General features: G+C 39.8%; 3 protein-coding genes across 4 annotated transcripts in view; all 3 read left to right on the top strand.

The window, feature by feature from the left end:
* LOC127437985 (keratin, type I cytoskeletal 19-like) overlaps positions 1 to 15,013 on the top strand; it is a 31,780-nt gene extending 16,767 nt beyond the window's left edge. For both annotated transcript variants that reach the window (XM_051693186.1, XM_051693185.1), the window contains 8 exons: positions 4,785 to 4,867; positions 7,195 to 7,348; positions 8,973 to 9,221; positions 10,742 to 10,846; positions 11,828 to 12,048; positions 12,313 to 12,494; positions 12,672 to 12,774; positions 13,653 to 15,013. In XM_051693186.1, the coding sequence (XP_051549146.1) occupies positions 4,785 to 4,867; positions 7,195 to 7,348; positions 8,973 to 9,221; positions 10,742 to 10,846; positions 11,828 to 12,048; positions 12,313 to 12,494; positions 12,672 to 12,774; positions 13,653 to 13,866 (1,311 nt within the window). In that variant the 3' untranslated portion in view covers positions 13,867 to 15,013. The remainder of the gene's footprint in view (positions 1 to 4,784; positions 4,868 to 7,194; positions 7,349 to 8,972; positions 9,222 to 10,741; positions 10,847 to 11,827; positions 12,049 to 12,312; positions 12,495 to 12,671; positions 12,775 to 13,652) is intronic.
* Positions 15,014 to 16,674: 1,661 nt separating this feature from the next.
* Positions 16,675 to 19,543, top strand: crygs1 (crystallin, gamma S1). The gene is made up of 3 exons (XM_051694282.1): positions 16,675 to 16,791; positions 17,082 to 17,324; positions 19,167 to 19,543. The coding sequence occupies exons 1-3, from the start codon at positions 16,783 to 16,785 to the stop codon at positions 19,437 to 19,439; spliced, it is 525 nt and encodes a 174-aa protein (XP_051550242.1). The 5' UTR covers positions 16,675 to 16,782; the 3' UTR covers positions 19,440 to 19,543.
* Positions 19,544 to 20,529: 986 nt separating this feature from the next.
* LOC127438059 (uncharacterized) lies at positions 20,530 to 23,458 on the top strand. The gene is made up of 3 exons (XM_051693344.1): positions 20,530 to 20,586; positions 22,139 to 22,370; positions 22,565 to 23,458. The coding sequence occupies exons 1-3, from the start codon at positions 20,530 to 20,532 to the stop codon at positions 23,113 to 23,115; spliced, it is 840 nt and encodes a 279-aa protein (XP_051549304.1). The 3' UTR covers positions 23,116 to 23,458.
* Positions 23,459 to 27,144: the final 3,686 nt, after the last annotated feature.

Below are 27,144 nucleotides of genomic sequence, written 5' to 3'. Positions count from 1 at the left end.
TATCTATCTGTCAATTATCTAGATTGATAACTGATAGATAGATAGATAGATACAGGTGCATCTCAATAAATTAGAATGTCGTGGAAAAGTTCATTTATTTCAGTAATTCAACTCAAATTGTGAAACTCGTGTATTAAATAAATTCAATGCACACAGACTGAAGTAGTTTAAGTCTTTGGTTCTTTTAATTGTGATGATTTTGGCTCACATTTAACAAAAACCCACCAATTCACTATCTCAAAAAATTAGAATATGGTGACATGCCAATCAGCTAATCAACTCAAAACACCTGCAAAGTTTCCTGAGCCTTCAAAATGGTCTCTCAGTTTGGTTCACTAGGCTACACAATCATGGGGAAGACTGCTGATCTGACAGTTGTCCAGAAGACAATCATTGACACCCTTCACAAGGAGGGTAAGCCACAAACATTCACTGCCAAAGAAGCTGGCTGTTCACAGAGTGCTGTATCCAAGCATGTTAACAGAAAGTTGAGTGGAAGGAAAAAGTGTGGAGAAAAAGATGCACAACCAACAGAGAGAACCGCAGCCTTATGATTGTCAAGCAAAATCGATTTAAGAATTTGGATGAACTTCACAAGGAATGGACTGAGGCTGGGGTCAAGGCATCAAGAGCCACCACACACAGACGTGTCAAGGAATTTGGCTACAGCTGTCGTATTCCTCTTGTTAAGCCACTCCTGAACCACAGACAACGTCAGAGGCATCTTACCTGGGCTAAGGAGAAGAACTGGACTGTGGCCCAGTGGTCCAAAGTCCTCTTTTCAGATGAGAGCAAGTTTTGTATTTCATTTGGAAACCAAGGTCCTAGAGTCTGGAGGAAGGGTGGAGAAGCTCATAGCCCAAGTTGCTTGAAGTCCAGTGTTAAGTTTCCACAGTCTGTGGACAACATCTGCTGGTGTTTGTCCATTGTGTTTTTTGAAAACCAAAGTCACTGCACCCGTTTGCCAAGAAATTTTGGAGCACTTCATGCTTCCTTCTGCTGACCAGCTTTTTAAAGATGCTGATTTCATTTTCCAGCAGGATTTGGCACCTGCCCACACTGCCAAAAGCACCAAAAGTTGGCTAAATGACCATGGTGTTGGTGTGCTTGACTGGCCAGCAAACTCACCAGACCTGAACCCCATAGAGAATCTATGGGGTATTGTCAAGAGGAAAATGAGAAACAAGAGACCAAAAAAATGCAGATGAGCTGAAAGCCACTGTCAAGGAAACCTGGGCTTCCATACCACCTCAGCAGTGCCACAAACTGATCACCTCCATGCCACGCCGAATTGAGGCAGTAATTAAAGCAAAAGGAGCCCCTACCAAGTATTGAGTACATATACAGTAAATGAACATACTTTCCAGAAGGCCAACAATTCACTAAATGTTTTTTTTATTGGTCTTATGATGTATTCTAATTTTTTGAGCTAGTGAATTGGTGGGTTTTTGTTAAATGTGAGCCAAAATCATCTCAATTAAAAGAACCAAAGACTTAAACTACTTCAGTCTGTGTGCATTGAATTTATTTAATACACGAGTTTCACAATTTGAGTTGAATTACTGAAATAAATGAACTTTTCCACGACATTCTAATTTATTGAGATGCACCTGTACATACATACAGCTGCAATCAAAATTATCCAACCCCCCTGAGCAGCAGTATGTTCTGGTGATGTGAATTAAAACACATCAACTAAAACCTCAGTAAACAAAGTAAGTTTTTAATACACATTTGAGTGATTTTGAGAACAAAGAGTTCAGTTTACCCAAATTTTAAAATAAAAAATAATTCTCTCCACATACTGTATGTCATGTCAAAAATATTCAACCCCCAAAGTCAGTCATTTGTGGAGCATCCTTTATCCTTAATAACAGCAAATAAATATTTCAGGTAAGTGTTCTCAGGCTTTGGACACCTCTCTATTGGAATCTTTACACATTTCTCATGAGCAAAATCTTCCAGCTCATTGACATTCTTTGGTTTCTGTGCTGCCACTGCTTCCTTGAAATCCCAACAAAGGTTTGCAATGGGATTTTAATGATGGACTGAAAGGGCCATTTAAGGACATTCCACGACCTATCCCTGAACCAGATTTTGGACAACTTGGATGTATCCTTGGTGTTATTGTCTTGATGGAAAGTCCAGTGATCACTGAGCTTCAATTTACACAGTGAAGGCATCACATTTTTCATGCCAAAATGGCCTGATACCTGAAAGAATCCATGGGGTCAGCCGCAAAACACCCCCATAACAGGACTGACCCACCTCCATGCTTGACTGTGGGGATGGTGTCGTTCTTGTCATCACCTTGTCATCTTACTCCAGACGTACTGCTGACCCATGGGTCTGAAACTCATTTTCAGTTTAGTGTCATACGTCTATAAAACCTTCCTCCAGGACTCCACAGGTCTTTCCTACTTCTTTCCTATTACTTCTTGAATATTCAAGTCAACATTTCCCTTGGTGAAGTTTTGCTTTCTTCCACACCCCAAGAAGGTTGCTGTTGTACCATATTTAAAGAATGTATGAATGGTGCTGCCAACTTTGTCTACTGGAAATTGAAGTGCCTTGGAAATGTACTTTTAGCCATGACCTTTCTTGTGTAATGAAATAATCTCCTCTATTAGCTTTTGAGACAGCTTATTTCTTAATTGCATTTTTTTTGCATGGAAATACATTTTTGCTTACAACGCTAAACGTACATTTTAAAACTTAAATAAGGGCCATTGCAGATTGATGATTTAATTTTGTTTTAAAACAATTACATGCAATAGGGGTTGAATAATTATGACATGGCTATATTTTTTAAAAATCCTGCTATTTAGAAATATTAGGTTATATATTCACACTACAGTATGACTTTGAATATGTCACTCAACTGATATAGATGTAAAGTTAAAAAATTCTGGGTCATCAGAAAAGCTTACCTTTTGTAAATCCTTACTGTCTTGGGGGGGTTGAATAATTTCGATTGCAACTGTAGATGGATAGATAGATAGATAATCTAATTATAAAACTGAGACCTTCCGTTTTATTTTAGTGCATAAAATGTAAAGTGAGGAATTCACTAAGAATGAAATATGTGCACTGAAAGTGTCGTTTATTTGCATGCGCAGTCTTCGCCCAATTCTCTAAAGGAATTCCTCAAATCAGGCAATGACAAAATCTGTGCACAACTATCCTTGCAGTAGTCACTTTTTACCTGCCCTGTTATGTCTCACACCTGTCTCATTAGATTAATGCATTGCCACCCGAGGCACAGTATAGGGGCCAACATCTTATTTCATTAACTTTGATTAGGTGATTCTGAAAAACTCCTCAAACTGGCTCTTGTGTAATTAAGACTTTAATGATTTTTGGGAAATTATTCCTTTAGAATAGTATTTCTCAATCTGGACCCTGGGGCCCCCACAGATCTGCACATTTTAGGTGTCTCAATTATCTGACACACCTAGTTCTGGTGTAAACTGACTAATGAGATGATGGAGTTGAATTAGGGACAAATGTTAAATACTATCCCCCAAGAGCCCCCAGCATTTGAGAAATACTGATCTGACTGGAAGTCAAGTGGAAGGTTGGTTCTCATTTGACACCCAAATCTTTGCTAACATTAGTGTGTTTCTACTAGATTTGAGACTACAGTTAGGTTTGGAATGTCATACTACAATACTACTCTGTAAATGTTCAGTATGCATGCATTAATTGGATGGCCTACAACAGTTGAGTGCAAACATAAACAACTGTGTTTTCCTTCTTGACTCATTATTTGATCAGATCAGAAAAATTCAAAATAGCTATAATAAGCTATACTATACTTACAGAAAATTTGCACACTGTGCACATACATACAATATAGTGCAAAAGGTAGTACAAATGGTATGGTACTATGCTATTTCGAACAAAGCCAGAGCCTTTAAACCAGAGGTTTGGTTGGTTTAAATTCCATGGGACTAAAGTAATGCTAACATTTTAACAGACAGCTGTTAACCAGACACTTAAATTAACACCTGTGCTTTCTAAAACACTTCCTGCGCTCATGGCCATATTTACCCTGCGAAATATGGTTAATCCTGTTATACCTTAGGGGCTGCTTTTATATCTCACTTGAACCTTTGACCCTAACATAATAACCTGCTTAAAGAAATGCAAAAATGCAGATAACAACAGGTATTTAAAATAGGGTTAAAATGGGATATTTATACTCCCTCATGCCATCCCAGATGTGTATGACTTTCTTTCTTCTACTGAATGCAAACGAAGATTTTTAGAAGAATATCTCAGCTCTGTAGGTCCATACAATGCAAGTGAATGATGAGGAAAAAGGTAAAAAAAAGGACTTTGGACCTTCAAAGTTCTGGTGCATTTTTGCAATTTCATTTCATTTGGCGAACCCAGTGGCGCAGAAATTACACACGTTTGTCCGAGTATGTGCAAGGATAGCAAACTATTTTGTGTGGTCTGGGAAAAATCAGTCAATTCATGAAAAGTCCTGGCTGCACTTAAGTCAACATAACTTCTTTTAGCTGTGGTATTTTGTATCATTTAAATCTGTAAAAACCACAGATTCACACCTACATACACCCTGACCTTTCCATGCCGAGAATTTACAAACGGTTTTAAGTTCCCATGATTAGATGGGCGCTGGCAGGCGTTTTCCATCTAGAAGTCATAAATAAACATAATAATGAGCCTTTTATAAATTGTACCATTATTTAGATAGACACATGCAATTAAGTGTTCTGTTTTGATGTCTTTTTTTCCTTTTGTGTGTGTTTCAACAGGTTACCAGGATGTTAATGGAAAATACAGAGATTTTGTTACAATCCGATGCTGTAAAACTCAAGGCCTCGAGGTTTCAGACCAGGTTAGAGCCCTTCAGTAAATAAAAATATCAAAATTAGCTAAATTCACCAAGTTTACATGGGCTGTGTTTAAAATGGAATACTAGTGCACAGATTACTGCAAACTACATAGTATATACTGTATGCTGAATACTATTTTTTAAAATAGTACAAAATGCAGTATGCAGTATACGACAATAACCATTTTAAATGGTAGTATTCACATTGTCGTCACATGACCTACTTCACTGCATCAGCAAGAGGTGTTATAATCAATCTAGCAACTTTGCCTTAAAATAAAAACTTTCAAGTTAGGAAGCCTTCTTTTCATTTTTTATTTTATATGTACACATTTAGCCCAAGAAAAATAAAGATCACATTGAGGACAGTACAGTATCCTGCACATACTGTAAAAATGCCACATATATGCAAGATTAAGTGTACAATCCCGGTGTTTTATACATACAGAACATCGGCACAATGTGCACGGTATTCAAACTGCATTCCTTCCAAAAACATGTCAACATACCAAAGGAATCTTTCATCAAAGGTGTTCAGTCTTTTGATTTGGACCTGTGCTCGCCCTCTTGTGGATGGAAATGAGTGCATCTTTACATAACAGTGGCTTCAATTCAAATAAAAAATATGAAACATAATTTCCTATTTCATAAGGTGGGGAGGTCTAAGATGACATTAGCCCTATTCGTGCCGACTTTCTCAGGAAATGATGTAAAATTTGACTGGCTAGCTAAGTAATAATTTAAAGGGTTTATGGGCACACACTGTGAGTGCATGTTTGAGTAATTTGTCTGACATCAAAGACTGTTAAAATACATTTAAAGTGGCAGCTCTGTCCAATATGTGGCTTTTGTGGGGGTTTCACAGTGGCGCTTGTACTGGTAAACCGAGTTCGAATCTGGCTCGTGTTATTTTCCACACTATGAACATTGGCTGCAGCATGCTGTGTATAACCACAGAAAATCATTTAGATACATATCTCAGATTTTTTTAAAGAATACTAAAAAGACATGTTGACAGAACACACTTACAGTGGATCGTTGTACATTTGCCACATAGACTTTCATTGTATTTCTGTTAACACTATTTGAGTGTGTAACATAAACTGTGGTATGAGTCAAAAGTATTTTCGGTAGTAATCCTTAGAGCTTAACTCGTATTTAAATTATTTATTTTTTCAGAATAAAAATGTCCCAGGGGTTGATTTTTATGAAAACATACAGATCATTTATTATTTATTTTTTGTTATATGAAGGTCTCATTAAAACTGACTTGGAAACTTTTTTTTTTTTTACCAGGCCTTCGTCATTTCTTTTTGGTATTTTTCAAATGCCTTTTTTAATGCCTTTTAGCCTCGTCCCATACCCAGACTTTCAATATTAAACTATGAAATACATTATAAAACACAAAATATTGCATGTTTGAAACTCTGAAAATCTTAACAAAAGTGAAATAAACATAAACCATTTTAATATTTCTTGTGTGAAAATGATTCCTATCAAGTATTTTTTTATTTTATTTTTTTCTCCCCAGTTTGGAATGCCCAATTCCCAATGCGCTCTAAATCCTTGTGGTGGCGTAGTGACTCGCCTCAATCCGGGTGACAGAGGACGAATCTCAGTTGCCTCCGCGTCTGAGACCGTCAATCCGTGCATCTTATCACGTGGCTTGTTGAGCGTTACCGCGGAGACATAGCGCGTGTGGAGGCTTCACGCTATTCTCTGCGGCATCCACACTCAACTCATCACGCGCCCCACTGAGAGTGAGAACCACTTTATAGCGACCACGAGGAGGTTAACCCAACGTGACTCTACCCTACCTAGCAACCGGGCCAATTTGGTTGCTTAGGAGACCTGGCTGGAGTCATCAGCACGCCCTGTCAAGTTTTAACATTTTACGAGTACGGTCATTTCCACCGCACCAAACAATTTTGGCCATTTTTCAGAACGTTAGCGTACTTGTTAACCAAGTTGACAAAAGTGTCACGGAACATCATGCTTGAGATGTTTGAAAAATCTATGTCAATATCACTTGTAAGCAAAGTATTTTTGTTGGACGTCATTTCCAATTAAGCTGTAATTTTTCCAAATGATGCAAAAAGTGGGAAAATATTTGAATGTTTGTATTAAGGATAGGTAAAATGTTAGCTATAAAAATTAGCCTCGTCGATTTTGTTTCAAAAACGTTAAAATTGTCTTTTCCATCAGCATCATTTCCACCACAGAATTCTATTAAACCCAATAAAGAATTTGAGATGTGCTGGAAATGACACTGAGGCAGTGCTTATTTTAATGACTTTCAGAAATAATACAAAAATATTGTGTGTGTGTAGATGTGAGACAGAGGAGAGACTCCGTCACCTGCAGGAGCAGCAGGTGTTACATCTGAAGATGAAGAAGGAAGAGGTGGAGATGGCCAACATGCTCCTGCAAAAACAGATTTCCCAAACTAGACAAGAATTACAGCAAATACTAAAAGAACAAGAGGTGAGGACATCATGTAAGTGTGCGTGTTAATACAATTGTGTGTGTTTTTTTTATGTCCTGTCAGTCATATAAAGCATTTAACAAAAGAAATATTGGCAACTGCCTTTAGTAAAGATGCTTGTTGAAAATGTTCCCTTCTGTTTTCGCGCCAAGCTGCGGTTTGCCTCGGGGAAAGGGTGTGAGTGTTGGTTGGGAATGGGGGAGTGTTTCTCGAGAAAATCACCCTTCATTTGGAAAGATTGGAAATGTGAACCTCACATAAACATGTTCACTCAAAATCTAAAGAAAAAGAGATGTTCTTGAGAAATTGATATCAAAGATATACAAATGCTTATCTACTCCAGAACAACAACTAGAGACACTTAGGTAAACTTTGATTGCATTAACGAAAATATGAGTAACAAAAAAGAAAATTGAGAGTTTGTGAAAATTTGCCACAAACTTGCCGCAAATTCACCACTGATAATTTTCACATGCAAATGAGCTTTGCGGCGAACTTTCGGCAAATTGTCCATTGTTGCCAAAGGTTTGCCGGAGGTTCGCCACTACCGACAAACATTTGCAAGGAAAAAAACGCTCATTTGTATGTGAAAATAACGAGCAGTAAATTTGCGGCAGGTTTGCGGCTTGTTTAGATTTTTTGTAAGGGTATGCTTAACTATGCTATTATCATAATGATATAAGTTAATAACATACCTGTAATAAAATGATCTTTGTCTCTTTAGATATATTTCTCAACACAAATTGGTAATGTGTGAGCGGCAGGGTAAATTAAAGAGGGATCACACACCAGATGCGTCTGGCAGACGCCATGGCACGTTCTAAAATTAGAAACTATTATTTATTTTCTACAAAGGTACATACACACCGCCAACGCTCAGCGTCAACATTCTGAAGTGCCACGGAGCGCAACTCATACCTGCAAACTCATCAACGTCAGTTTGTTCATTCTTGAAGAAGTAACAAAACTTTCCTAACTTTGAACTATGATCTCCTGTGCCGCTTCAGCTCGTCCTGTGTTTGTGTGTATGTGCTTTATTAAACAGTATATCGCCCTCTTGTGGCCTCCCAACACTATTACGCCAGACTGTTAAACAGAGGCCAACTGAGTGTATTGGAAAGTATGCAAATTGGTCTTCTAATTTAAATGGCAGCTAATTTTAATATATCGATGCCTCAAAAATATATTGATAAAATAACGTGCTGCTCAATAATCAATATTTTATGACATCCCTAAAAGCAACACAAGTTCTCACATTTCCCCACATATGGGGTTGGAACGATATGAGAGCGAGTAAACTGACAGAATTTTCATTTTTAGTTAAACTACCCCTTTCATAAAATTGACAGTTAGTATATGACTAATACATATTCACAATTCGCTCGCTATTGACAGGTGTCACAAAAAGTTACATTTGGACCTTGGATTCACCTCTCTCTTTCTATCTCTCTCACTAAATGGCACGATGTATTTGATATATTTATATATATTTTGGTTTCTGTAATTCTTGCTGACACATCCTCATCGATTTGTTTTACTTCACGCATCACACACTCTCTTAACGGTCTTTAAAATCTCCTCTGCCTCTTTCTCTCTCTCTCTCTTTTGCTTGTGTGCTGATAGAGAGAGCTGGATCAGCACCAGCAATGGGCAGAGGAGGAGAGTGATAGAGTGCTAGAGCAGGTTGCTGCAGGGGAGGATGGCAGAGGAATGGATCTCTCCTGGACCAGCACCCAGTGCGACTACTCAAGCCCTGCTCATAGCAGACTTGACTCAACCACGCCGACAATTCCAGCCCCAGGCTTTGGCCCAGCTCCACAGACAAGGCCCCGAAATTATGCAACTAGCCCAACGGCAGCATTTCCGCCACAGGTATGAATCCAATTCTCTTTCTCTCTCTCCTTCAAACACTCTCTCAGGTCTACTGGCCAGGGCACTGCAGAGCAATCCTAGTGTGTGTGTGTGTGTGTGTGTGTGTGTGTGTGTGTGTGTGTGTGTGTGTGTGTGTGTGTGAATGGACTGCTTAAAATACTATTCATATTTAAATTACAATGACAGATGTTTGCCCCACTGAGTATAACCATTGTCTTTTACTGTCTCCATCAGTAGGCAATCATAATCTGTCATGCTATTTGTCAGAGCTGAATTTATGCCCTAGCACAAAAACACGGTCCACCTATCTTGTAATTCTCCATGGAAAACAACAGCACACTGCAGCTTGCCCTTACTAAAAAAATACTGTGGCCATACAGTGGTACACTGTGGGTATCTGATGGTATAAGCATGATACTGAATGATTACCATATTCATTTCCAATTGTCCAAAACATTATGGTATTATCATGGTACATGTCAAAACACATGGTATTACCATGGCATATGTCCAACAAACATGATATTACCATGGCACATGTCCCAAAAAAAACATGGTTTACCATGGTACTATGTCCAGAACATCATGGTATTATCATGGTACATGTCCAAAAACATGGTATTATGGCACATGTCCAAAAAAAGCATGGTATTACCATGACAAGTGTCCAAAAAACCATGGTATTACCATGGAACTATGTACAGAACATCATGGTATTACCATGACACGTGTCCAAAAACATAGTGTTACATGGTACCATGTCCAAAACATCATGGTATTATCATGGACCATGTCCACAAATCCATAGTAGTACCTGTACAATGGTATGTATTGTAAATTTTTTGTTAGTGTAGACATTCTATCTGAGCGGATTGAGTTGTGATACCTAAAATCATTGCTAATGTCTCGCAAGTCTTGGTCGTTGCAAGTCGTGTTGCTTTAGGAAAAAGAACATTAGAAAATAATTCTGTAATTTTTTTCTTTTTTTAACAGTGCAGTCATTCTTATCAGATTGTAGACAGACTTGATTCTTAGACCATAATATCTATAATATAATATAATATCACAATATTCAAATAAACGTTCTTTTTATGTTGCATTACCAGCATTTCACTGACATCCCAATTTAGCATGAAATACGTAATTGACAGGAAAATAAAGCAATAAGCCACTCAAGGCAGTGTGTTACAATGATTTTAGACAGATGAGGAATGTTCGATGAATGCATGATGTAAAGCTGTGGCAATAGCACTATTATAAAAAAACACAAATGTCCAATAAATAGTTAATTTATTAACGATTTTGTGTTTCGGCTGCAGAGCAACCGAACAATCTGGCACATTAGTAAAGAATACAACTGATGTATTGTCAAAAGTGTGCTTACTGGCTCTTTTATAACGGCTTCAAATATGCAGACGTCCGAAGGTTTTGAAACGCTTCAAAGTTTGATGTCTGTCTGTTATTGGTCACAACTCTCTTGTATCTTTATGTATACACAGTGTGTGGTGTGATTTGTGTAGGTGAGGGCAGGTGATGAGGCCCTGAAGGAGGCACGAGCCGAACTCACAGAAGCCCGAAAGCAATGGCACCGCCTACAGGTGGAGATCGAATCGCTGCATGCAATGGTGTGTACTAAACTCCCACACATATAGCCACAGGCACACCCAAACACCCTCCAGGGGGCATTGTACCCGCAATGAGTGCTTAGGTTCCTCCAAGGGAACTGTTACCAACCAGAGGGTTGCTGGTTCAGTCTCCTGTAGGGGTGGTCAATGAGCCATCACAATGGTGCCCTATGAGCAAGGTGCCCAAACGATAGATTGCTCCAGGGGGACTGTCCTAGTAAGAATTGCTCAGGCTGCTCCAGGGATACTGTCACTAACCAGATGGTTGCTGGTTCAATATCTGGAAAGCATGATCCATAACTATTATGCCCTTGAGCTATGCTCCCAGCCACTGCCCACCTAACAGGGAATGTTCAAAAAACTTTGGATAATGATATGTAAAGGTAAGGAACAAACATTACTAGAATACCCTTATAACGTTATTACTATTCAATAACATTTCTCACAGTATTAGGAAACACTCATAGTACAATATTGTTCGTACATCCTTTAAATTATATTTCTTGACATTTGTTGTCAGAGAGTAAAAATGTATATGTTGTGAAGTTGGCTAATTGCGTTTTCAGAAGTTTCGCATTTTCAGGAATCTTATGTCAGACACTGAGTAGCATTCTACTCGCTTTAAGAAAACCGGACATTTTCATATTCCTACAACCCTAATGTAACATTTGGGAAATGATTTTAAGAACATCAATTTGTTGCTCCAGGGGGATTGTCCCTGTAATAAGCTCATGGTGACATCTATGGCGACATCATGTGAAATTTGCGGCCACTTATTTCATTTAGCGAACGCTTTTAGCCAAAGCAAATTGTACACTTGCTTTAAGGAAAATCTCTTTGAGTTCCCTGTGCTTTACTCAGTAGTGCATTGGTGGCAGCTTATGGATCATCCCTTGTGGGAATGTTTTGGTTACTAACCCCAATCTAGACCCCATTCCATTCCACCAGCCATAAAAATCTGATTCTATTCTATTCTATCAGGAGAAGAGTCTCCAAAGCTCCCTACACCACACTCAGCTCCAGTACTCCGTGCAGCTTAAGGACCTCTCCAGGTCTGTGAGGAGTCTGGAGTCAGAGTTGGAAACAGTCCAAGATGATCTGGAGGTCCAGAGGCAGAACCACAGCCAGTTACTCAACACCAAGATGAGGCTGGAAAGAGAGATCACCACCTACAGAAAACTCTTGGAACACGAGGAGGGCAGGTAAGGGTTAGGTTCACTGAGGTTTAAGCAATAAAAATCATTTACACATGCTCAAACTTGTATGGTGCCAAACAACTGATGTTTGTTTTGTCTTTTCTGCAAAGTTGTACATTGGAAACTTGACAAAGTTTGAGGTATTGGCAAAGTGCCGATGAGCAGTCAATCAGCAGAAAGTTTAGGGTTTCTAGGGTTCAAAACAGTAAGAGTATGGTCCTAAACCAACCTGTGTAGAAAAAGAATTCTTCGTTTGCTTCTGACATACAGGTTTCTGACATCAGATGGCCAGTCTCTCAAACCAAAGCCTTGGAAAGCATCAGTTCCTGCTCCAGGGCAGAACGGACTTCCCAACGGATGTGACGAGGAAATCGCTCAGCCCGTTTCCACTGAGAGAACTCCAAAAAGTAGCCCAGTCCTTCATCGATATAGGAGTCTTGTTATTTTGACAGGTCAGGCCAACATGCAGTACCATCTTCATCCTCAACTTCATTGTTGGACATAAAACTGGCACTGAAATGCATCTTGTTTCAGACTTCCAGACTCATTCTCACAATAGTTAACTGTGAGACAGCAAATGCTCAGGTCTTATGATGTTGTCTCTTTGTTTGTTTGGTGTTTTTACACAGAACCAATCAGGAACAAAGATGGGGAGATCTGTACTGTGAAGACGCAGGAGATTCTAGAGGGAAATGTACTGAGAGAAAGTGCAGAGGGTCATGGAAGTGTGGAGTGAGTTTACATTCACTTATTTCCCTTCCCTGGTTGGCTGGTCTTCAATAGTTTAATATAGTTTACCAGCATGCCCAATATGGTGATCAACTGACCAGTTGAAAAGCACCCAAAACCCTTCTTAAACCAGCCAACTAACCAGCCTGGCCAATCAGCTTAGGCTGGTCTTAGTTGGTTCATGGTGGTTTTAGTTGGTTTACGCTAGTCTCCCAGCCTGGCAAAGCTGGTGCTCAGCTGACCATCTGAAAAGCACCTCTAAAACCAGACAGCTAACTAGCCTGACCTATCAGCTTAGGATGGTTTTAGCTGGTTTAAGGTGGTCTTAGCTGGTTTTAGATTGCCTCCCAGCCTGGCCAAGCTGGTGCTCAGCTGAAAAGCACCCAAAACAGCCAACTAAACAACCTGATCAATCAGATTAGGCTGGTCTTAGCTGGTTTAGGTCTGTCTCTTAGCCTGGCCAAACTGGCTTGGCTGGCCTCCCAGCCTGACCAGCTGAAAAGCTTCTAAAACCCCTTCTAAAACCCTTCTAAAACTAGCCAACTGACCAGCCTGACAGACCAGCTAAGACCAGCCAATCGGTTTTGGCTGGTTTTAGCACGTTTTTTTCTTTTTTTTTTTTCAGCAGGGTTGCTAGCCTTACGGAGATCATATTGTGCTTTGCTGCCCCGGAAAACCAAGTCATATGCATTTTACAAATTCAAAACAAAGATCTTGACGTGTTTCGTCTTGCATGTGGTTGTGAAGGCAATAACAATTATGGTGTCACTTTTTAATTTTTAAACTGGCATCATTATATGTTGTAAACTCCTTTGTAAACTTGGTGTAATCTTTCGCAGACATATTTTTTGTATGTAATGCTTTTCTGTTTTGTGCTACAGGACAGAAAAGATTGACAAGGTGATCAGGCAATGGGAAGGGTCGTTCTTTCAAGGAAATCCAAAGTTGAGGAAGAAATCTGTTTCTCTGCGTTTCAACCTTCACATGGCCGTAGCAGATGAGGGCTGTGGCCAGACAAAACAGGACAGTCTCCCTAACGTGGAAGTCCGTCTGGTCATGAAGCGGTCCCGCAGCATACCCACCTTTGCTCAGTGATGTCACAATGCAACTACATCACAACTGTGACATCACAATACTACCACATCCCAACTATGACCTCACAATGCTACAATCACAGTTTAGTAGTGGCAAAGCTGATGCAGTGTTTAAGTGTCAACAGTCATGGTAACGAAAAGTGAACGACACCAATTAAGTGACATCACAGAACTTTTGCCAAGTCCTAGGAATAATTAGCAACACATCATCAATTAAGCATTTTAAAGCAAAACTCAAATTGCTCTAATGATTGTTAAGAACTCACTACATATAAAACAACTTTTAGAAAAATCAACTAAAATTATTTTGTAATTGATTTATTTTACTTCAACTTTAATGCTTTTGAAAATGGGTTGAGAGTATAAACGTGTTGCAGTGTTTCACGTTTCATGTTTGTGACTTTAGAGCGTAATGCTTTCTGCGTACACTCTACTGCAACATTATTCCTGATCATTAGCATATTATATTATTAAAAACCTTGATAAGTATTGTTTTGTAAAAACGTGTTCAGTTTAAACATGAATTGGCCTAAAGTCTCACTGAAAAGAAGCGATCACAGTAGTTGCAGCCAAGAATTTCACACTCAGTACAGCATATAGATAGATGCCTTATTCAGTCTAACAAATGCTTCTGGAAATCTAATTTTACACTCCAGTGAACACAGAGAGAGTATCTAGTCCTTGTTCTTCAAGAAAATCTAGCGTGAACCAAAACAAAAGATTTAGAGCAACACCATTGTACCGTTGTCACGATATTGCCTGCACTGACATTTACAAAAAAGGTAACAGTAAAAGTCATCAGCCTATCACTGCAAATGTTGTAAAAAAAAAAAAAAAATGGTTATTTAACACATAAATAACCTCTGCATTCATTACATTGCCTTTAAAAGTTACATTGCTTCGCTTTACAGATGCAAAGTTTACACTTTATTTATAGTGCGAATACTGTGTCTTCCAATCTAAAATCATGCAGGTTTATTCAGAAAACTTGAAATGACAATACTTCTAAACAACAGAAAAAGAAATACAGCATCTGTGATTTACATATATTAAACGATTAAATTGATTGATTTATGTACCCATTATATTCTACCTCTGACGGTTGTTGTACTGTAAATAAATGGGGTTCTTCCTGACGCAACAAAGAATTTAAAGTTGTATTGATTCTGAATAAATCTATATCTCTAAAGTATGGATGATATCCTCTCTTAAAGTGTTTCTTGTTAGTTGGCTCTTTAGTTTCTTATGTAGTACATAATCGGGTGTCATACATGATACGATTTTGATGTTATCTCTCATAACTGAAGAAACACTTGCCTGCTGAGTGATTTGGCTTCTACACTGTATGACAGGTGCTAATAAAGCTATTATTATTTCCAAATGAGCTATTTATGTTAAGATCAAAAAGAAACAAAACTGTGCAAAGATGTTTCATTATTCAGATCACCGTGCCTGAAAACTAGCACACAACACAGATGTCCCAGTTAAACGTGGGCCAGACTGTAACAGAACAAAGATGACAAATCACAGTAAATGTATTCAGGTCTCATACAGAGATAATGGTGTGCACAAAAGTAAACTAAAACACAATATGTTGCACAATCCTTGGCAGACATTACAAATAGTAAAGGACTCACCAAGTAGAGGAGATACTGTAGTAAACTAAATATAACGGTAGAGTTCTGGTAGTACTTTCAGCATTAGGATTAGTACGCCAAAGTTGCTCGGATGGTCTATGTCTACTATTGGATTTTCTAAATATGCATTCGTGCATGCTTTTTGGGCTAATCTCATCTTCAGCCCATGGAGCTGATCAGATTGTATTGCTAAACGCCGGAAGATGATTACCATTTTTACTAGCAGTTCCCCTTGGGAATTTCCAATAGGTTTTAATAATGCCAGTTTTGGATTTGTGGGTAAAATAAGGTCTGTGGTTCACATTACTACTTCAAGTGGTAATAAATTTAGCTAGATGCTAACGCTTGCATGTAAACACAATCCGTATGAGACAGAGGGGTTTGTGTTATCAAGATGCAATACTATGACATTGTAGCATGTCTCTATACTAATGCACTATAAATAATAAAAAAAGGCCCAAAATAAGTATGCACATTGGAATGCAGCCCATGAGAAATGTCCTGAACAGTTTGTTAATACAGCAGCATTCAGGGAATGTAAAATTAGAGGGGAGAAGAGATGAATGCTGCTATCTAGTGGTTATTTATGAACATGCTAGTCACACATAAATGTTTTACTCCTCTTTGTGCAGCAATTCTTACTGATCTAAGTATCCAATTTTGGACAGAATCTGTCCTTAAAGTAACAATTCGCCCAAAAATGAAAATGTTGTCATAATTTATTTTAGTTATTGGGCATATTACATTTGACAGATCTTGGATTGCAACAATGGCATTTTTGTGTGTATGTGTATTTGTGTGTGCATCTGTAATTTTAGAAGTGTATACACACATTTGTGCGTGTAGTTCATGATAATATAGTGTGTTGTCTGTAAGTTCAGTATTTTGTGCACAGTCTATACACATCTCTATACTAAAAATCCAAATACAAGAACAACCACACACAAACACTATATATACAGTATATATATATATATATATATATATATAGAAAAGATTTAGCTCACTTTTGGGGATAATTTTGTTCTCAGCACAGAACAAAATGTACACACACAAACAGACCACCACTCACAGTGCTGTCTCTATACCCCGTAATCCCACCTGTCTTTTTCTAGAAAGCACTGACTCAATTTTTGGATCTGGTTTTCATGACAAAGCGAATGTCTTCTATACAGAGAGATTATGTGGCTATAAAAGCCGGTGTGGGACAGGCCTGAACCAGCACAGCTCCATCACGGTACCCCCTCCACAGATACCGCTACCAGCCGAACCTCTGCAGAATGGGCAGGGTGAGTACGAAGGTGATGAGGACACTCTGATCCCATTATTGATCATTTATTGACTTCCATTTGTGACGACAGTAATTAGTGACAGATCGATATATCAGGCCTGGACAATTAATTGGAAGATATTTGTCCATTAATATATAAATGGGAAATTTAAACCTGAAAATAAACAAAGCTTCAAGATTTGGCTATGTTTTAAACGAAGACATGACATAAAATGAGTTTTAGTACTATTTGTAGGTCACTAATCAAATAAGCAAATTCGTGACTGGAATAAAGTCTCATTCGTTCAGATAATTTTCTACGAGGACAAGAACTTCCAGGGCCAACGGTACGAGTGCGAAAGCAACTGCTCGGACTTTCACGCCTACCTGAACCGGTGTAACTCCATCCGTGTGGAAAGCGGGGCCTGGGTGGTGTACGAGAGGCCTAACTTCATGGGCTACCAGTATGTTCTGACCCGGGGCGAGTATCCGGATTACCAACGCTGGATGGGTCTCAATGATCGCCTTTGCTCCTGCAAGATGATCCACTTTGTAAGTCATGCATGTTGTATATTCACATTGTATTTTCACAAGTAGAGTCATTCCTGTAATGCAGCACCTTTTGAAATCTTAAACTTTTAAAAAATGAATATGCTTGTGTTATATACTCTGATCAAGTTCAGGCACTTAAACGTTATCAATTAAAGATACTTGATAATTAACACAATGGCAGGAAAATTGACAGTTTGCCTTACAGGATGAAAAAAAGAGCTAAAGTTAGTCATTGCTCAGTGTTAGCATTGATGTGGAAGTGGAATTTTTTAGAGTAAGATTTCATAAAATCCACTGCTAATACTTACAGATGTTTGTGCTGTTGTTTTCCAACCAAGAAAGTTGTCTCTTACTGGAGGATGATGATAATATCCCTTCAACTATCAGGATGGAAAGTTATATAAAGGACACAGGAGAAACTACAGATTGATTACCAATTAAAACAATATTCCCAAGTTAGTGCTTAAAGTGGTGAAATCATTTAAAAATCACCCTACAGAGACGGCCTTTGAAAATGTGCATTTTACATGAGCTTTCACGTGAAATCATGCAGTGTCTGTCAGGCAGCCTTCTTATTTAAAAACATTTCTTCGATTCTGACAGTATCCACCAGGAGGCACATGGGACGCTAGAGCAACAGCTCCCACCCTCCGACAAGTAGGTAGAGCTGCTGGCCGGAGATCTCCAAATGTGGCGGAATTTCCAAAAGAGGACAGGGTTGCACCAATTCCAAAAGGGGGGTCACTTCCACTCTTGGTTAGGGTTAGGCAGAGGGTTAGATTAGGGGCTCCTTTTATTTTTGCTGGCAGTTTGGAGCTCCCGCCCATTTTTGGAGCTCTGCCTGCAGATATTTCCTTCTCCCCTCTGACGTTATGAGACTGGTGTCTCTGCACTGCAGAACAGAAGCTGGAGTTTCCTAATAGGTGGATGTTTTCAAACCCCGTTGGGCATTTTTCAACCGCTTTACTTGATTTGCATATTACATAGAGATTCCTTCCTTTCATTGGAAATTTGAACAACGCCCATCCTGGTTTGGAAATGCTCACCGTTTGGGAAACGCCCATTTCTGTTTTGCAGAGACCTTGGCTTTTTCTCAATGCAAAGAAGGCAGAGAACGGACTTGTATTCTTATGAAGACCAGTCTTGCCAAGCCACCTTGGAAGAATGAATTTGAAAGGACAGGAAGACGTAGAATGCATCTATTGCGAGCATCTATTTTATTAATATCATGCCCAACAAAACAACAAATGTTGACGGAGCATAACGATCTCACAAGCCGTCAGACTTTCGTGAGCTTACAGCGGGAAACTCTTGAGGTTAAACACGACGATAAATGTCCTTCGTCTGCCACCATAGTACCCGGTTCTTGCCCACAAGTCACCATCTAATGCATCCTTGATATTTGGCCTGATCAAGAACACATCCTGGTAATTTTATGCATTCTCTGTTCTTAAGTTCTTGAGTATTGGAATTTAACTTTGGCAGTGGATTATGACGTTGGACGAGCCTACGAGAACATAAGAACACAAAAGAATGCACATTGAGAAACAGCCCTATACTTCACATTACTCCATCTCTTGGGGGTGTGTCATATCTCATGAGCATTTTACATTGCAGCCTAACCTTGTAAGAAAAGTATTAGAAAATATTAAACTATAGCTTCAATTAGTGTAGATGAGAAACACTGGATTTTTGTGATAAAAGAAAATGTCCATCTTTTTGCGAGTTACATATTTTATCCAATATACAGACATACTTGAAAATGTACTGCATGTAAGAAACAACCCTCTACTTTGATGTCTATGTGTGCTCCATTCTAGACTAATCACCCTCCCTCTCCAGGTTAGCGGTTCTGAGTATAAAATCCAGCTCTACGACAAAGGAGATTTCGCTGGCCAGGTGTACGAGACAACCGAGGACTGTCCATCCTTGGTGGACCGCTTCCGTACACGCGAGGTCCACTCTTGTAAGGTGCTGGATGGGATCTGGATCTTCTACGAGCACCCAAACTACAGGGGGCGCCAGTACCTACTGGAGAAGGGGGACTATCGTAAGCCCGTGGACTGGGGTGCAGTCTGCCCCACGGTCCAGTCCTTCAAGCGCCTGATGGAGTGACATCTATCTAAATCCATCCATCTTAAGTTCTCCTTTACCTACAAACCACCCAACCAGGACAGCAATACACCTGTGCTAAATCAATAAACGTGTGGTAGCAAATATTGCTTGGTTACACTTTTGATTGTTTCTTTTGTTGTTGATAATCAAACTATATGGTATTTTGCCATAAATGGTAGAAGCTAGCCAAATTAGGCACATATCTACATGGACAGGTTGCATGACATTACCTCATCATCGAAAACCATAAACTAAGCTTTGCAAGGTAAAAGACTATACGATCTAAATACAAGTTCACTTGCAATGAAAATAAACCACAATGTGTTCTGTGCCATGAATTATTGGCTGCCAAGAGCATAAAATCAAATTCAAGAAATCGAAATTCAAGAGGGATTTAGAAACCTCAAACTAAAAGACAAACTTTATACAGCATTTGGCTAAATGTTTGAAGTCTGGTAAATCACACTTCAGCTGTTTATGTATTTACAAAACTATGCATTTACCGATTCAGCCTTTGTTATGTTAAAAGGATTAGTCACTTATGTGAGTGAACACGAAAGAAGATTTTGGGCAGAATGTTAGTCACCATTCACTTTCATTTTATGGAAAAAAACTTTGCAATGAAAGTGAATGGTGACTGAGACTTAACATACTGCCTAACATCTTTTGTATTCCACATTAGACAGAAAGTCATGTGAATTTGAAACAACAAGGGTGATGGGTGAGTAAAAGATGACACAATTTTATTTTTTGGCTGAACCATCCCACATTTTACACTTTAGATACTTATTGCAGATACACAATGCATGAATGAAATTGGAATGCTGACCACTTTTGACACGGTTTTCCACAGCATGTGGGAAATAACAGTGAAATGGCACAAAATAAAATGTATTTATCTATTTCTTTCTTTACCATTCAGACCGAATGCGTTCTTGTGCTAAAAAACAAAACAACAAAAACAATACGCAGCGCAATGAATATAACAGAATACAGGTGTCTCAACACGTGTTTTAAAAGTTGAGGTTTTTATTTTTTACTTGACAGCTGACACGGCGTCTACAAAATCACGGTGCTCATGTGTGAGACGATGACTTTTCGTGGGCAAATCGCTCTGAAGGCTCACAGACTGCTGTTTCACGTGCTCGTATTGTATTTTTTACTTCACATCTGCCCTCTAGCGGCCAAACGGGGGTTTTCAAGACTTTTTTAAGCTATATAGTGAGTGATTCAATTTGTAACGTATTTATTTAATTGAGTACAGTATCCTGGCACTGACAGAAACATAGATACGTCCAGAGGATACAGCAATGCCTGCTGCTCTCTCCAACAACTTCTCCTTCTCTCACACCCCTCAACACACCGGTAGGGGTGGGGGAACAGGTTTGCTCATTCATAACAATTGGATTTTTTCACCACACTCTTCACTATGTAACAATACTAGTCTTGAATTCCATGCTATTACTACAATGCAACCCACAAAAATACATGTTGTTGTCATCTATCGCCCTCCAGGTCAGCTGACAAACTTTCTTGAGGAGTTGGATGTCCTGCTGTCCTCCTTGCCGGAGGATGGTAGGCCACTTGTGGTGTTCAACATACACCAAGACAAGCCCCAGGCCACTGAACTGAATACTCTTCTGGCCTCATTTGACTTGGAAAGACTACACACCACAGCAACTCACAGATCAGGCAACCAGCTGGACCTCATTTTTACACGTAACTGTACCAACTCAAATATTCTTGTTACTCCTCTACATGTCTCTGATCACTACTTTGTTCAATTCAACATGACTCTCCCATCTACATTAAAACATACTCCACCTTTGGTTTCCTTTCGCCGTAACCTCCGTTCTCTTTCACCCTCACGCTTTTGCACTGCTGTATCTACCTCTCTTCCCATACAAAACTTATTTTCCACCCTGGATGTAAACACTGCCACAAACACACTAAGCTCTACTTTAACAACCTGTCTAGACAACATCTGTCCTATCTCCTCTAGGCCAGCACATACTACACCACCCAGCCCCTGGCTGTCTGATGTCCTTCGTGAACATCAAACTGACCTCAGGGCAGCTGAGAGGAGATGGCAGAAATCTAAAGATCCAGCAGATCTAGGTAAATATCAGTCTCTGCTTGCAACTTTTTCAGATAACGTTAAATCTGCAAAAACCTCCTATTACCAGAACAAGATCAACAGCACCACAGACACGCGCAGCTTGTTTAGAACATTCTACACACTTCTCTGCCCTCCCCCTCCACCACCTGACACATCACTGACAGCAGATGTCTTCGCCACATTTTTTACTAATAAGGTTACAACCATCAGCAATACATTCTCAGCACCACACCCTGCCAAACACCTGTCCCCTGTATGCAACTTTTCTGTCTCTATGTTCTCTCCTCTGACTGACACTGAGGTCTCTAAACTCCTCCTCTCCAACCACCCCACCACCTGTTCCCTTGACCCCATTACTTCCCACCTTCTCCAGGCCATCTCTCCGTGCATCCTACCTGCACTCACACACCTAATTAACACATCTCTACTTATAGGCACTTTTCCCACTACATTTAAGCAGGCTCGAGTTACCCCACTGCTGAAGAAACCCGCACATAACCCCACACAAATAGAATTCATGGCAAAAACACTTGACAGGGCAGTTTTCAACAAAATCTCTGCCTATCTCTCACAGAACAAGCTGCTGGATGACAATCAGTCAGGCTTCAAAAGTGGACACTCCACCGAGACTGCCCTGCTGTCTGTCACTGAGTCGCTGAGACAGGCGAAAGCTGAATCAAGATCATCCGTCCTGATTCTGCTGGACCTTTCTGCAACCTTTGACACAGTCAACCATCAGATCTTACTCTCCACCCTCTCTTCGCTGGGCATCACAGGAACTGTGCTTGACTGGTTTAATTCCTATCTCTCAGGTAGGTCCTTCAAGGTAGCCTGGAGAGATGAGGTATCCAAGCCACATCAGCTACTTACTGGGGTACCTCAGGGATCAGTGCTTGGGCCAATTCTCTTCTCTATATACACAACATCACTGGGACCCATCATTCAGGCACATGGTTTCTCTTACCATTGCTACGCTGTTGACACGCAACTCTACTTGTCTTTCCAGCCCAACGACACCACACTGATCGAATTTCAGCCTGCCTGGCAGACATCTCGGCCTGGATGAAGGAACACCACCTGCAATGCAACCCAGCCAAGACTGAACTCCTTGTCTTTCTAGCCAACCCTGCTGTTGAACACAACATCACTGTGCAGCTGGGTGCAACTACAGTAACGCCTTCCAAAAGGGTCAGAAATCTAGGGCTAACCATCGACAACAGACTAAATTTCACAGACCACATCTCAAAGACCGCAAGATCATGTAGATTTACACTCTACAATATCAGGAAGATAAGACCCTTCCTCTCTGAACATGCCACACAACTGCTTGTCCAGTCACTAGTCATAACTAGACTGGACTGCTGTAATGCTCTCATTGCAGGCCTCCCTGCGTGTGCAATTAGACCCCTGCAAATGATCCAGAATGCAGCAGCACGTCTGGTCTTTAATGAACCAAAGAGAGCGCATGTCACTTGGCACGGAAAGAACCGAGACTACCACTCCTTGTCTCTCTCCACTGGCTGCCGGTTGATGCACATATCAAATTCAAGGCTCTGATGTTGGCATACAGAACAGTCACTGGGTCTGCTCCAGCATACCTAAAATAATTTATGCAGAGCTACGCGCCCACTAGAAGCCTGCGATTGGCTAACGAACTTCGCTTTGTTGTACCAACACAAAGAGGCACCAAAACACTTTCCTGGACTTTCAGCTTCATCATACCACGATGGTGGAATGACCTTCCCAACTCCATCCATGAAGCTGACTGACTCTCTGTCTTCAAAAAATGACTAAAAACACATCTTTTCCATGAGCACTTAACCAGTCATTAATAAAAACAAATCTTGTTGCACTTTTTATCTGTTTTGAATACTATTCTGATGCTAGTGAAACTTTGTAGTATGGCACTTTTTCATTCACTTTTGTTTTCCTCTTTTGTAAGTCGCTTTGGATAAAAGCGTCTGCCAAATGAATAAATGTAAATGTAAATAAATGTATAAAAATGAGTCCTATAACATTTTAAAAATGTAATTTAACTTACAATATTATCAACTTAGTTAATTTGGGATTAGTCAATGAAGCTATATTTCTACAAGAGCAGACAGAATCATGCTTATGAGCTATAAATGTTTTCTGCATATAAGGTTTCAGAAAAATATACAGTATATATAAAAAATAATAAATTCTGTATTCCAATTTAAGAATAGATTTCGCATCATTCAAGAATTTAAAAAAAGATAATTAAACATTAATATACCCTTAATTTATTATAAACTCTCTAACAGCACCTTAGAAGGTAAATCGATTTTTTTTTTAATTGGTTTTCAGTAGCTAAATAATGCAGCATTAAAATAAACTTCACTGCAGCATCAACTCACACTGTAAATGGTCATATGACATGCTCCTATACTATTTTAAACCACTTTTCCCTTTATATAAATTATTATTTTATGACCTATTTATTTTTATTGCGAGACTACATATAACATTCATTATTTTAAAACTTTTTATAAAACGTCACACCGCAGAACTATTAAATTGTACTGCAAAAAAGCAAAAAGATGATTAAATATTGTGAAAATCATAAAAAGAAGTGGTGATGACCAGTTACAGCACCTAACAATACTGTAAAAAATATCTACACATGTGCCTTATACAGTAAAATATTTTTTCAACTTGATGTTTAAAAGAGAGTTAAATGTAACTAAATAGCAGAAAACAGTGTAATCATTGAATTGAACGCAGAACAGTAATAGACTGATTGACTGACAGTTGCTGATGAATGAATCTTTAAATGAAGTCACATGTAGAATCAGAATCAGAATCAGCTTTATTGCCAAGTATGCTTACACATACAAGGAATTTGTCTTGGTGACAGGAGCTTCCAGTGTACAACAATACAAAAACAATACAAAAACAGCAGCAAGACATAGATAATAATAAAAAATAAAAAATAAAAAATAATTATACACATACGTACAGACACACACATACCTGTACATACATACACACATACACATGGGTAGTGCAAATCTAATACAGTCTGTTATGTACAGTCCAAATACAAATCTGTTATGTACAGTGCAAATGTTTTTTGTTTTTTTTTTCTCAGAGGAATGAAATGGCAGAAGGGGTTGGATGTGTTGGATAAATATAAGAAAGACTAAACTGTGTATTGCACATAGTTATTGCTCAGTGGGGCAATTTAACTGTTCATGAGATGGGTAGCCTGAGGGAAAAAACTGTTCTTGTGCCTGACGGTTCTGGTGCTCAGAGCTCTGAAGCGTTGGCCAGAAGGCAACAGTTCAAAAAGGTAATGGGCAGGGTGAGTGGGGTCCAGAGTGATTTTTCCAGCCTTTTTCCTCACTCTGGAAGTGTATAGTTCTCAGCAGTCCGAACTGTCTTTTTGTAGTCTTCTGATGTCTGATTTCATAGCTGGACCAAACCAGACAGTTATTGAAGTGCAGAGGACAGACTCAATGACTGCTGAGTAAAACTGTATCAGCAGCGCCTGTGGCAGGTTGAATTTCCTCAGCTGGCGAAGGAAGTACAACCTCTGCTGGGCCTTTTTCACAATGGAGTCAATGTAGGTCTCCCACTTCAGGTCCTGTGAGATGGTAGTGCACAGGAACCTGAATAACTCCACTGCTGCCATAGTGCTGTTTAGAATGTTGAGGGGGGTCAGTGTCGGGGTGTTCCTCCTAAAGTCCACAATAATCTCCACCGTTTTGAGCGTGTTCAGCTTAAGGTTGTTTTGACTGCACCAGACAGCCAGCTGTTCAACCTCCCTTCTGTATGCAGACTTATCGTCATCTCGGATGAGGCTGATGACAGTGGTGTCATCTGCAAACTTCAGGAGCTTGACAGAGGGGTCCTTGACGATGCAGTCATTGGTGTAGAGGGAGAAGAGTAGTGGGGAGAGCACACATCCCTGGGGGGCACCAGAGCTGATTGTACAGGTGCTGGAAGTGAGTTTCCCCTGTCTCACAAGCTGCTGCCTGTCCGTCAGAAAGCTGGTAATCCACTGACAGATAGACATGGGAACAGAGAGTTGGTGTAATTTATTCTGGAGTATAGCTGGGATGATGGTGTTGAAAGCCGAACTGAAGTCCACAAAAAGGATCCTTGCATATGTCCCTGGTCTGTCCAGATGTTGCAGGATATGATGCAATCCTATGTTGACTGCATCATCCACAGACCTGTTTGCTCGACAAGCAAATTGAAGGGGATCTAGAAAGGGTCCAGTGATGTTCTTCAGGTGGGCTAACAGCAGTCTCTCAAATTATTTCATGACCACAGACGTCAGGGCGACAGGTCTGTAGACATTAAGTCCTGTGATTTTTGGTTTCTTTGGGACAGGAATAATGATTGAGCGTTTGAAGCAGCATGGGACTTCACACTGCTCCAGTGATCTATTGAAAATCTGTGTTAAGATAGGGGCCAGCTGGTTAGCACAGGATCAAAGACATGCTGGTGAGATGCCATCTGGGCCTGAAGCTCACATCATCTTCATAGATGCAGGTTGAGTAGCAGGATAGGGGAGGAGGGGGGTTGCAGGAGGTGTTGGTGTTTGTGTGAAATGAAGGTCAGAGTGGGTGTGGGGTGTGAGATTGAGTTTTTCAAATCTGCAGTAGAACACATTCAGGTCGTCAGCCAGTTGTTGGTTCCCTACAGGGTTGGGGGTAGGAGTCCTGTAATTTGTGAGTTGTTCCATGCCACTCCACACTGATGCAGGGTCGTTAGCTGAAAACTTGTTTTTCAGCTACTCAGAGTATATTCTTTTAGCCACTCTGATTTCCCTGTTCAGTGTGCTCCTGGCCTGATTGTACAAGACTTTACCCCCACCCCTGTAAACATCCTCTTTGGCCTGACGAAGTTGCCTGAGCTCTGCTGTAAACCACGGTTTGTCATTGTTGAACTTTAAATAAGTCCTATTAGGAATGCACATATCCTCTCAGAAGCTGATATATGATGTAACAGTATCTGTGAGCTCATCCAGGTCTGTGGCCACAGCCTCAAAAACACTCCAATCCGTGCAATCGAAGCAGGCTTGTAGTTCCCGCTCTGCTTCATTGGTCCATCTCTTTACAGTCCTTACTACTGGCTTGGTTGATTTTAATTTCTGCATGTAGGTTGGAAGAAGATGAACCAGACATTGATCAGATAGTCCCAAAGCTGCTCTAGGGACAGAGCGATATGCATCCTTTATTGTTGTGTAACAATGAGCCAATATGTTCCTGTCTCTGGTGGGGCATGTGATGTGCTGTTTTTATTTGGGCAGTTCACGTGTGAGATTTGCTTTGTTAAAATCCCCAAGAATAATAATAACTGAGTCCGGGTATTGTTGTTCCATGTCTGTGATTTGATCAGCCAGCTGTTGCAGCGCTGTGTTCAAACATGTGTTTGGTGCGATATACACACTCACCAGAAGAAAATGTAATCACTATTATCACTGATGTCTGACAGACTTCAATAATGTTGAGATGTTTCATCTGGTTTCTGATGTGATTGTTGAGCACACAGTTGTAGGTGTTGTTATCCTGATATTCCACCTCCAGAGGTAGAGAGAGACTGCTGTTGAGATCA

Source organism: Myxocyprinus asiaticus, chromosome 49 (genome assembly GCF_019703515.2).
Source record: "Myxocyprinus asiaticus isolate MX2 ecotype Aquarium Trade chromosome 49, UBuf_Myxa_2, whole genome shotgun sequence".
Classification (NCBI taxonomy): domain Eukaryota; kingdom Metazoa; phylum Chordata; class Actinopteri; order Cypriniformes; family Catostomidae; genus Myxocyprinus; species Myxocyprinus asiaticus.
The sequence above is the reverse complement of the archived record's forward strand: the minus strand, read 5'-3'. Positions and strand labels throughout refer to the sequence as shown.